Source organism: Drosophila innubila (genome assembly GCF_004354385.1).
Source record: "Drosophila innubila isolate TH190305 chromosome 2L unlocalized genomic scaffold, UK_Dinn_1.0 4_B_2L, whole genome shotgun sequence".
Classification (NCBI taxonomy): domain Eukaryota; kingdom Metazoa; phylum Arthropoda; class Insecta; order Diptera; family Drosophilidae; genus Drosophila; species Drosophila innubila.
The window spans coordinates 28,535,481-28,549,007 of NW_022995372.1; the positions used below are offsets into that span (position 1 = coordinate 28,535,481).

General features: G+C 32.6%; 1 protein-coding gene across 1 annotated transcript; it reads left to right on the forward strand.

Annotated features, from left to right (window-relative positions):
- The first annotated feature begins 3,107 nt into the window (after window positions 1-3,107).
- On the forward strand, window positions 3,108-11,235 carry LOC117781299 (fatty acyl-CoA reductase wat-like). The gene is given in 7 exon segments (XM_034618049.1): window positions 3,108-3,136; window positions 5,493-5,616; window positions 5,675-5,913; window positions 5,915-5,991; window positions 6,053-6,143; window positions 10,517-10,963; window positions 11,023-11,235. Coding segments are annotated over 7 exon segments (1,167 nt in total). The 3' UTR covers window positions 11,183-11,235.
- The last annotated feature ends 2,292 nt before the right edge of the window (window positions 11,236-13,527 follow it).

Genomic DNA, 13,527 nt, shown 5'->3' on the forward strand with positions numbered 1-13,527 from the left:
ATTTGTAAACGTAAGTTAAAATACTATTATAGTTGTTTAGATTCAAAAAACATCTTATTTTACTCTCCAGAAAAGACTTGAAAGACTTACAAAATATTAATAAAATAAAAATCAAAAATAATAATTATTAAAAAAAAAATTTTTTTTATAATAAATAATAATTATTTTTAATTTTTATTATTTTTAAATAAAAGTAACTATTACTATAATTTCTATTTCTTAAATAAAAGTCTTTAAATAACCATTAAAAGTGATTTTATTTTTATATTCCTTATAACAGTTATGGTCCCTGATAAATACTATTATATGTAAACGCAGCAAGCACATTCCCTTAATGGATTCCCTGTACTTATAACGCTCCACTTTCTACCGACAATTATGAAGCCGGAAACCAGCTCGTGCTCCATTTTAGAGATTATGTTATCTGCTCTTATAGTATAGGAAATCGTTTCTGCTACAGGTTGACCCGCTAATCTAGAGGTTGTTTCAAAAAGTGGTAGAAAAAATATTTCTAGATTTTCGAAGAGGAATACATCCTTATCATCAAATCTAAGCTTTTTTCAGCGCTTTGATACAAACAGACACACAAGCAAACTGACTTTTCACATAATTTTATCAAGGCCACTAAAGGTTTAAAATTTAATTATCTATAGAAGTAGGTTTGGGATCGAGGTATCGATCGACGTGTAATTTTGATAGGAATATTTATTAAGCTAGGCAACAAATTTGAACATTTTGGCTATTAAATTAACGAAGCCCAATTTTTTGGATAAATTTGGGACCCCAGATGACGGAAAACATTTTTTTTCTATTGCAAAGATTTTTTTTAATTTTTTAAAATTATCATTTTATTCTTAATTTTTTTTAGAGGTGCGCTCACATTTGTCATCAATTCTCGAGAATGCAAAAACCAACTCTTAATGCTTTACTTCTCTGAAAGATTTAAGCCAGTAGTTTTAGAGCCATCAATATTTGAATTAAGAAAATTATGATTTTTTGTTTACCTTTCTTTTTTTAGATTTTTAGTTTAAAATTCAAGGAAGAGTCGAAAAAAAATGTAAAGAAAATGGTCGTGGTGGAAATTTGAAACTAACTTGACCTGTGTACCAAATTTGCTTACTCTATCTCTTTAGTCTCTGAGATCATTTTGTTTATAGAAATGAACAGATATTATTTCGCAATTTTCGGCGGCGAAGGGGGTGTATCAAAAATTTAAAACAAACTGGACCTGCTCCAGCGCCCTTGGAGTCTGAAAGATTGGTATCTCTATCACTTATAGTCTCTGAGATCTAGGCGCTCACACAGACGGACAGACACACATGGCTATATCGACTCGGCTTTTGATGCTGATCAAGAATTTATATACTTTATGTTGTCGAAGATGCCTCCTTCTCCCTGTTACATACATTCCAACGAACACAATCAGGGGTGTCACAGAAATTGAAACCAACCGAAAACCAGTCAAAAATCAACTTTAGGAGATTTTAGGTGACACAGAGCCCAGTTCAAGATGATTTTTAAATGCGGATCATTTTGGTAGGAGATTTGATCAAGTTCACTAATATGAAGCTTGTTATGTATAAAAAGTATTACTGCTTTGGAAAGGTCATTCAATTTCAAATCTATCTGTATAAACACATTTCAATATTACAAGGGTTTTAATTTATGATTTTTAACTATACAAAATGTCTATCAAATCTCTAGTGCATTATGTCAGTCACTTGTAACGCACAAAACTGTCCCGAGCAAGCTAGTTCCACCTAGTTTTTGAATCAATTTAAAATTATTTGGAGTCTTAAATATGTTATTTTGATTGCGTTTTTTTATATTTATTAAATATAAAAAAAAATTAGTTTAAGTTGACAAAGTTGCAGCTCTTAGCAGTGAAGAGTTTAGTGTAAATTAAAAAAAGTTAATGCAGCACTTATATTTTTCATTAAGTGGCAACTTTTGCAATGTTTGTGGTATGTGTGAATGTCTTCCTTGTCGACACGGTAGTTATATCGAAATGTGTTAAAAATAAGAATAGCCATAATTTTTCTGTGTTTGTACATAATTAACATAAAAAACGAATACGTACTGTCAGCAGTCGCCAGTGGATCCGATGCGCTCGAAGAAACCTTCGAACGATCCTTTCCTTGGCCAAGTGTTCCCTTCGCTAGAAATCAATGACCAGCAATCTTGCAAGAGGCATGAGGCAGGGCTGTCACACTACTTACATTTTTTCGCAGGCAAAAAATTGGATCTTTTTGTATTTAATTTACAAGCGATTAGTCACAAAAATATTGTTATTTTGCCACTTATCAAATATCATACTAACACTTTGGGATCGACTTTAAAAGCAAAGTAAAAAATAACCATACATTTTAGAACATTTTTTTTTGGTGAACGGTAGCAACTCTTTGTTGCCGTGCTCGTTTTGTGTATTTACTCGGACTAAATACTCCGAAAAATGAAATCTCTCAAAATTCTGTGGTTTCAGAGATTTGCAAATCTGCTCGAGTCAAAATCTCCAGAGATTTCTGTGGACCCCTGATTATACCCTTTTACTTATTTTTTAATTAACGGGTATAACAACTTTTTTTCGTCATACGGGGCCCCAAATCTATCCAAAAAAGTTTTATTCGATTAATTTTTTGTCTGTCGCCTGTTATCTATCATCCTACTTAATGGAGTCAAAATCGGTTAATAATGGTGGTTTAGTTTTTAAAGCAATAATCTTATAGTCGGGATCTTGAATATAGTCTCTTCGTCTAGTTTTATTTTAAGTCTACCTATAACCGCTCCTTAAAAAAAATATAGTTATACCCCCAAGTGGATCACAGAGACTATAAACGCTAGAACTACCAAAACACTACGCAGAACATGTTAGCTTTAAATTTTTGGCACGCTCCGTTCCGACTTCTATTAAAACAAAACATGTGCATACACTCAGAAAAAAACAGTTCGATTCGTTCTACAAAAAAGATTTCTTAAATTAATCCTGTTTCGGTCTAGAAATTTTTTAGAACGATTCAATCTCTAATTTTTAAGAACGAATAATTCTTAAGGCATAAATAGCCGTTAAAAATTAAATATATGAACAAAATTCGTTATAAAATATAAACATGCTTAATTCTGATCCAAAAATACTGCGGTAAGTATGATTGCTTATTAGTTTAAGTACAAATTGTTCTTAACTTAAGAACGACAATATTTTAACATAGTTCCGAAAACAAGAGCGTTTCAACCATAAATGCAGCGCCGCACACTGGGGCAGGCGGCCGATATGCGTGGCAAAAATCATTTTTTTGACGAAAGCGTTTGTAAAAAGTAATAAAGGCATTCGATAGAGAAATCTCCAGAGATTACAAATCCAAAAGATTTTTGAAATCAGGTAAAATTGTGGGCGTGACAGCCTCTCAAAGTTGACCCTTATTTCAGTGCGCACAAATGTGGATTTTTCCTAAAATGCAAACTTTAAAACTGATTTGATGACAAGTTATATGACCGATCTTTATGTTTTTGGTTTCATCTGAAAAGTACATTCATTTTTAATTAAATGCCGTAGAATTTTGTTTCTTCACTTGTTGACCTTTCATTCCAGCGATGTTTAAAAAAAGCACTAAAATTAGGCTATTTTTTGACTTTGATGGAATAGAAAAAAAATTGGACTCCAAAGGACTCGATCATACTACCACAGGAGTCTTCGTTAATCAATTCTCTAACGAAATAACCCCGGTCTTTCATGCGTCCAGCTGCGTCTGGGAGAGTTATAGGACGAAAACTGATGCAACCTCGCAAAAAAATGGTGATAGAAGAGGAAGAGCGCAGTGCAATTTCATACGTTTTCGCTATGCCAGGCATCATACAAGATTTATCAAAAAAAAAATTTTTTTTTTTTAAATAAGCGTAATAAAACTTTTTTATATATTAAACAATGCTTTTTAAAGAATAAAATAGATTGAAATTTATATTTCGAACAAAAAATAAATAAATTTTTTTTTTAATTTTACATGTAAAATATGCACTAAAAATATTTTTCAACTTTGACCGAAAGCCCTGAATCAACCAGTAGGCCTATTACGTAGTTAAAGCACTGATTTTAAAGCTTATGAAGTTTTCTATCAAATGCTTTTTAAATTTTGAAAATATCTTCACTGGTTCAAAAGATATGATTTTTGCAACGCAAAATGAGGATCTGCCCCACTGTGCGCCGTTGCGACGAAAAGTTGTTCCCGGGGCAAAGATTTTGTCGGCGCCCCCTCCACCCCCTACAATTTCTTTTTAGCAACACATTTTAAAGCAAATAAACAAAACAAAGAAATTTCATTTAAAAACATATTAAATTGACAACTCCAGTGTCAAAAATGTTTACTAAAATTAATTAAATGTTACTACAATAAAAACTTATAACATGATAATAAGCTCGTTACATAAAAATGGGTACTATTAGATTCGTGACAGATTATGGTATACCAGTTTGAACACTTTTATCTCCGAGACTATTCGAGTTAGAGGAACCAAATTGGGTGACAATACTCTTAGGATGTTGACCTATCGGAAGTTTATTTTAAAATTTTGGCCAGGCCCACGTCAGCCCATGCTTTTTTTAGTTAAATCAAATATTTTAGACTTCTTTGACTTTTAAAATGCTGAGTAGTTGCCATTTTATCCGCACATTGAATTTTTAACTTTAATTTTATAATGGTTTGTTATTTCTAAAATTGTAAAATTGATCTAAGGTCCCCCAAATTGAGGTATTAATTGTTAGCTTTTATGAAAGCAAATTTAAAAATTACTTTACCCATATTTGGAGATATTCGATTGATGGAAAACGGAGACTGCTAAGTTATCTTGTCCAATTGATGATCGTAAGTGGTTCAAATTTATTTGAAGTTTGCTAAATAAACGATGTGCTAATGCAGATGTGAAGGATGTGATGTGAATCGTAAAAAAATCGTTGTCAAATTCATTGTATGCTTATTAAGTTCACTGTCCAATTTGGATTTAGTGTTTAAGTCCTGTTTATTAATACAAATCATCAGAAACAATAAAAAGTGCCTCAAATCTCACTTTTAGTTGCCAAATGATGGGTCGATTGATTCTAAAAATGTATTTCGAAATGTAACAGTTTCTGGTATGTTTTTGCTATCATCTGCAGCCACATATTAAAATTATTTTCGCACTTTCGTTGTCTGATTTATTCAATTTCAGACTTAACCCCTCAAATTTTTTCTAAGTTCAAACTCTTTTTGAAATATCGGCGCCCCTAATACCTTTGCGCCCGGGCGGAATGAATCAGTAGATTGATTGCTACACTTAAAAATTACTTTTTAATGTTTACTTTTTAAACTAAGTTACAAATTCTTTTGGAATTATTATATTTTGAACAATATCGAATTTTTTCAATCTTTAGATGAGATTATAAAACATATGTATGCATATATAATACGATGAATCGCTGTGTTTTGTTTTAGTAACAATTGAAAAGATTCTACGATCAACTGAAGTCAAACGAATCTATGTGTTAATAAGATTCTACGATCAACTGAAGTCAAACGAATCTATGTGTTAATAAGGCCCAAAAAAGGCGTGAGTATAAAGGATCGCATTGCTACATGGAATACACATCCGGTAAGTAAATTTAATTCTTAAGAAATAATTTTACCCCAACTTTTATCTTCAAATATAGGTATTTTCGGTACTGCTTAAATCAAATCCCAAGTACTTGGATAAAGTAGTGGCCATTGCAGGAGATTGTGGATTACCAGACTTGGGGATCAGTGTGGCAGATAGAAAATTGTTGATAGATGAGGTGCAAATCGTACTTCACGGTGCTGCCACTGTAAGATTCGATGAGCGGCTTACTGTGGCAGTGGATATCAACACTCGTGGCACCCTTCTTGTGGTCCAAATTGCTAAAGAGATGCGTCGTTCATGTGTCCACGGCGTACACGAACTGCGTGATAAATCATATAAACGAAGCCTTCTACCCGGATAAATTAACCTGTTCTTTCGACAAGATTCTTGCGCTGCGAGAATACATATACATATACAATACAATACAATACATATACATTCACCAAGGCGTTAGCTGAGCAGGTGGTACAGAAGGAAGCGATTGGTCTTCCGACGTGTGTATTTCGACCAGCAATGAGTACGTATTATTTAAACCAATGGTTTTTGCACCCAGAGAACTGAATGAAGTCACCAGTTCTCAGAGACGCAGAATGCAGCCATGCAGACCTCTAGTCGGCACCAACACAACCACATTTTGGAAGAAGCCCGTGCACTATGGTCCGGATGAAGATTTTTTAGGAATTAAGTCATTTTATAAACATGTTCAAAGTACCGATATTTTTATAGCGATGTATTCAAAACACATCAAGCTCAAATGTTGCATAACTAAAATCTTAACATTTCTCAACACTGTTCAGCAATCAGCTGTTGAACAGAGTTCATTTGAACAAAGAGCACATGAAACGCATATGCGCATTTTTAAGGTTAATTTGAATTCTCTTACAGCACGTACTTAAAAGCTTTATTAACAAAATTTATCATGGATTATATTCATTGTGGTTTGTATTTTGTGTTTATATATCTGTGTTGCTTAAAATCAAAATGCTATACGTTGCCATCTGTAATTTAAAAACTAGCCACGAAAATAAATTTTTCCAATTAAATTTTATCTTTAATAAGATATAACTTATTTTGTCAGCACTTGTCAGCAATGTGACTATATGCATTTTGAAGATTGATCAATTCTAAAATTGTTCTATTAAGCTCAAGCTGCGCATTTTTGCGCATTTTTCACAATTTCACTTTATTTCAGCTAACCTCACGCTATAAAATGCGTATTCGTTTAAAGTGTGCCGACAACACATGAGACAAAATGACCAAAATTATGATTTTTTGGCTTATTTTAATGGGCGCATTGGCTAAAATTACAAAAACTTGTGTTTACGTATTGAATAAATGTTAAAACTTTACAATCGACAAAAAATAAAAATTTCTTGTTTCATACAAAAACTCAGTTCACGACCGATTTTAACAATTTGAACAATATGACATTATAAATGATAGTATTCCGATCTATATTTATGTTAGCCCGAATGTGAGGAGCATAATATCACTTATATACGATCAGTTTGGTCAGATATTTTGGAAAAAAATAGCGTTTTTAGAAAAAAAATTACTTTTCGACTGATAATTGCTATTGTTTCTATATGATATAGTTGTCCGATTTGAATGAAATTTCGGCAACACGTTACGGGCATAGTAACACGCCTAACCTGTAAGTTTGGTCTTGATAGCTTGAAAAAGAAAAAATTTAAATATCGCAGAATCGAAAATAAAGGCGGCACCACGCCCACTTTTCTAGGCCATTTGCGTATTTATATCATAGGCCCAATGCAAAAGACTAGACCAAAAAAACTTTATTCGTTCTCGAGTTATTAATTTATTCCTAAAAAAATCTTCATCCGGACCATAGTGCCGTGGAAAGAAAGATAATAATGTGATTGTATTGGTGACGACTGCTACGTAAGACTGCACGTGTATTACATATGTACACATATGCCCCGGTTAATGATATGTTAAGAGATCGAAATGCAGTCAAACGAATTTGCTTTTATATGCACTTTAACAGAGGGTATTAGAATTTTGTAGCACAATGTGCAATGCAAAAGCATTAACCCTTTCGACCCCAACGTTTGACAGATAACTGTGAGCGATTCTGATGTTTTTGTCAGATGATTCACTATAATATCGAAACATAATTATGGTTGCTTAAAACATGAGTAAGTCAAATTACATTCGGTGTTTACTTAACGAATTTGTTTTAAAAAAGCTGCACCTGCCTCTTAAAAAAAAATTAAATTTTAATTTAAATTTAAAAAACGATTTAAATTGATTAATTTTTTGTATAATCGTTATAAAAATTCTTTACGGGCATTTTCACAGAAATGTCAACCAGAGCCAAAATCTAAAAACTTGTTAAAAACTCACATCTTGCGAAATTTTCTTCCAGAAACATTTTCAAGTTATTCATTTAAACAATTTACACATGAATTAATTCACTTGGATGAATATACAGACAGCATCTTTGACTAAATACAGTTTTTCTATCTTTTTGACCATTTTCTTAAAAAAATGGAGGTTATGTATTATAACGAATATTTGACGAAATACATCTTTCAGCAACAAAAAAATTAATCAAAATGCAAAGAAAACATTTTAATTTCGATAATAAAGCTAGTTAATAACTTAAGAAGTTATAATATATTTCATCTAAACTCAAAAGCAAAAATATGGAAAAAGTAAAAAAGTAAAAGTACTTTGAAGAAATTACTACCTAATAAAAACTACGGCATACTTTTAGGTGCTTGTATTGAAATAGTAACTTTATTAATAACTTTGATTAGCTTTTATTCCCGTTGTAATTGTCCGATCTTGCCGCGGTTAAGTGAGATTATAGATAATATCACTGCGGACGACAGTTCGCTAAGTTGGAAAACTTGCTACGACTGTCCGATTAGATCAAGTTATATACCGATCGAAAAATGGCATACTAAAACTTTTTCTAACCAACCTGGGTCATGAGATACGGGGGTGTAAGTGGGAGGAGAAAAATTTAAATGATTGTAGCTAATGGGGCTGTTGGGGCCTTTTGGTAAAATTTTTTATTTTTCATTCTACTTAAAAATACGCGTTGATACCTAAATCACCCAAATCCGATAGCTGGTTCAAAAGATAAATAAATTTGAAAATTTAAGTGGACTTCTCAAAATGAAATGAAAAGTTAGTTTCTTTGTTTGTCTGTTTGTTTGTTTGTTTAAAAAAGCTAAAGAAGCTTAAATGTAATGATGGGGATTTATTCCTATGCGAAAATCTAGAAATGTTTGTTATACGGCTTTTTGAAAAAAACCGCTAGTTTAGCGGGAAACGCTAAGTCCCGGTAAATTTGAACCTCAACAGTTTACAGGTGAAATAAAGTTTTTTAGCTTACATTTGACGATTTTTGACAAAACGGCTCTAACGATTTCTGTTAAGTTTTAATATGCTGTAATACGTACAATTTCGCGTTTTTTGGTATATGAAACATAAATTTTGGTTGAGGGGTTTGGAAGATATTGCCTGTTAAGTGAATAAATACATTTTTCTATCGGGCGAAAATCAAGTTCTATGAAGTTCTGTGAAAAACTTTTTTGTTTTATGAGAAATCTTAACTTTAACTTTAATTTAACTTGGTTTTATATATCCTGACCAAAGTTGGTTCAAATCGGACAACTATATCATATAGCTGTCATAGGACCGATCGGTCCAATATTAAGTCTTAGTACGAAAAACTTTTTTATTTTACGAGATATCGTAACCAAACTAATAGAATATGCATTTAAGTAAGACTTATATATCCTGACCATAGTTGGTTCTAATCGAACCACTATATCATATAGCTGTCATAGGACCGATCGGGCGAAATTCAAGTCTTAGAATGAACAACATTTTTTTCCATAGTGAGTACGGGGTCTCCGACAGTAGAGTATGCTCGGCTGTAGCAACGCGAGCAAAGCGAGCAGGGGGCGGAGCCCCCTAGTTTTTCTTTATAATTATTTCTTTATAAATAATTTATAATTTAAAAGAACAAAATTCAGTTTAATCTAAAAATTTTAAATAAAAATATAAATTAACAAAAAAAATAGCGAAAACTGGCATTCCGCACTGCGCAACAAGTAGTTTTGCTTAATCTATCTTTTCTTTTAGTCTCTGAGATACTTTTGTTTATAGAAACGAACAAGAAAATTTAAACAAACTTGACCTGCTCCAACGCATTTGTTGTCTGTGGGTGAAAGTTTGGTATCTCTATCTCGTATAGATACTAGATAGTCTTTGAGATCTAGGCACTCACACAGACGGACGTACGGACAGACAGACAGACGGACAGGGTCGGAGATGCCTCCTTCTCCCTGTTACATACATTCCAACGAACACAGTAAACCCTTTTACTTGTTTTTTAAGTAACGGGTATAATTAGGAATAACAAAATATTTTATAAATTTAATGAGGCGATGAAGAAAACTTAAAAAATATAAGTTCTTGATATATTCTGATTTTTTTTTCCAAAACAATTTCAAATCGATTTTTCGATATAGGGCTCAAAAAGAACATTAAATATTGAACATGCCGTTAGGTAAATGCGTAAGGCCGTAATCTGACTAATAAGAGGCGTTTACCCAAAAGTTTCGTATGCTACAATATTTACATTTTGCAGGGCAACCTTTTATCTTTTTACTAATGTTATGGCGAAACCATAAAGTATTCATATATAATTTTTATTTTAATTTTTTAACAGTTAAGCATTACAACCTTGAAAAAAAAAACTTTAATTTAAATTTCAAGATATGTAAAACAACCGAAAATTAATTAATAATATTTTTTATGAGTGTACGATCATTTTGCGGAAGTTCATTGAGTCAACTGTGATACTTTTTGCCGTTGCATCAAATTAGCCGCCAAGTAAATAACTCTTAACCAGACGCAACTTTACAATTGCAACAGAGGATCTAGCGCTTGTTTGTCGACGGGAACAGATGATATGGTACCCATTTATTAAAACTTTCAGTAAACTTTGGGCCTTTCAGCTGGCGATCCTTTTTTATCACATTCTACCCGGACATATCATCGATATAGTATTGCGCATAAGAGGTCAAAACCCAGGAATGGTTAAGATGTATGATAAAATACACATGAACATTAAGAAAATAGCGAAATTCGCTATTACTAACTGGACCTTTGAAATGCAGAACTCGGATCGACTTATACAATGTATGTCACCGCAGGATCGAAAGCTATTTGAGTGTGACATGAATGATCTGAATTGGGATGAATACTTTAAAGTGGCACTGCTAGGAATGCGAGAATACCTTGCAAAAGAAAGGCCGACTGAAGAATCCTTCCGGAAAGGACGAAAATTATTAAAACGGTAAGTATCGAGTTTAACATCCATAATGGAGATCCACACTTATCTTATATTTTTCGCAGATTTAAAATATATCATCATATTGTTCAAACTGTTGTTTACGGTACTGTTATTGCTTTGATCTGGTTTGTGGTACGCCTAACTGTTCCTTTTTTTTTATTAAGAAAAGCAATTGTATCTTTGATAAATAGTTTTTTAATTAAAATGTGGTATTGGAATTAATAAAAACTTTGATAAATAAGAAAGTTCTAAAATCGAGGGGATAAATATCAACCTCCGCTGGCTTATCTACTCATATCGAGAGCAATACAACGAGCTGACAACGAGTCCAAAGCAATTAGAACTTGCATATACCAACAGAATGTCAAGCGCGCACTACTTACGTATATTAGACTACGCGCACACTATACCTGAAAAAACTGAGCTAAAAGCGGAGATGATAAAATCAAAAATAGTTGGTTGATAAGACCGAGCTGACCTGAACACTTCAATGTGTGCATATTCATGAGTGCGGGTGTTTGTTTTTTTCCTCTCAGCTTTATAGGCCTTATAGCTGAAAGTTGAGATTTTATCGACTTAAAAGAAGAAAACAAAAACACACTGCGAGAAGTGAAGTGTTCAGTTCAACTCTGTTTGATGGACCAAACATGTTTGATTTAAGCCTCTTACCTTTAAGTTCCTTTTCTTCAGCTACAGGTTCCTAAAACTTAAGCACTTTCAAGAGGCACTTTCGAAAGCATTTCAATTCTTACAAGTAGTTGCTGTGACGTCACAATATACATTTAGAACTTATCGTTGGGTGAAAATCTTTATCAAAAATCTTTGAAATTTTCATAAATTTTTTGCAATTTGCCTATACTATGATCCGTTTACCAGCACCACTTTTGATATCGCAAATGGGTCAGTACATATACATCATTGATTATATTGCATCATATCGAAGGTGTAAGAATTTTTCCACATGAAACTTGTGAATATATAATCACATAATCACAGAATAATCACATTTGCGACGAAAGTTTCGAAAATGTGACCGTATTCGGCTAGTATTTCATTTTTTCGTGACAAAAATCAAAAAGATCGAAATAACAAAAAAATTTATCAGGGAAAACATAAATAATTTGAAAAAAATACAAACATAAACAATGAAAAACGATTAAAAAAAAAAAAAGCAGTGGAAAGAAGCGCTTGAGGTCCAAGATTTTTTTTGGTTCACACAGATGTACAAGTAAGTAATGAATACAATGTAAAAATTCATTTAAAATATTTTGAATAATTATTTTTATTTAAAACACCTTCCTCAACGTCGGCAACAGAGAAACAACCTGAACAACCAGAGGAACAAAAAAAAAACGGTGACTTCGCTGGCGAAGATTTTGGAGCAGTTTAGAGCATGGTAGAAAAAAATTAAATGCAACGATATCGAATTTCTTTTAATTTCTGCTTGCTTCTGTGATCTCCCTCAGTAAAATTCAAGCATGACTATTTCCTGACGGTAAGAAAGTTGTCATAATTTCTGGCAATGATGAAATTGAGCAAAGCGGAGGTGCATTTGATTGCATGTTTCGATTCCTCCAAACACCCACTGGCCTTCAACCAGTCGTCCACATTTGTACTTTCTCTTCCCCACTTTAGCCTCGTCTATCTCTACTATTTCTCCCGGTCCTCCGCAAGAAGTCAAACAACTCTCTTTCACCAAGTCTATAAATCTTTTTCACAGACAATTTACAGCTTCCACACGACAAATATTTATAAAACGGGCGGGTCAGAATTAGGTTCTTACCTAGACACGATGACAAAAGTAGTGTTGGCAATCGGACCATAGTATAGACAAATTTCAAAAAACAAAAATGAAAAAAATTATTTTGTGTGCAAATTTGAAAGATTTTTTAAATAATAACCAGATGAGTCCGCAAACCAAAAAAAAAAAACAAATTTCGTAAAAAATTACCCCCCAGGTCTGAGGCTGATTTCGTTCTGATTTCATTTCGATAATATGTGAGACCGTGCATTTCGATAACATTATTTGGCCACAATTTGTGTTTAATGTTGTGTTTAAGATTTTAATATGAAGAATGAAGAAACTATCCTGCATTTCAAGAATTGATAGTTTAATAACTAAATATTTAATGCAGAATAAATACTATAGATGTTCCAGATGCATATGACCACTAAGAAAGGGCTGTGAGAATTGAAGCTAAAGCAAGAAAATAGGTTAAAAAGACGAAATGGAGCTGATTACATTTTTTGAATGGCTTGCCATGTTTGTTTTAAAAGCTTAGTATCGATAGTATCAAACTTTTGGCGATACAAAATGTGCAGTAGCGTGGAGTGAAAATAACTTTTTTTTATTTTCGAATACGCTTTGTCATTAATGGATGAAACGATATACTATATAAGCAATACCTGTAAAAAAAAATCAATTTTTTTGGAGGTCATCCTGAGGTGGCGCTTCGACGATCTGTTTTGTGAAATCAGTCAAGAAATCCGACATAACTGAGTTTTAATCCCAAAGGATGGTTTTTTAAAAAAATAATATTATTTTACTTTTAAAAACAGCTCTGCTC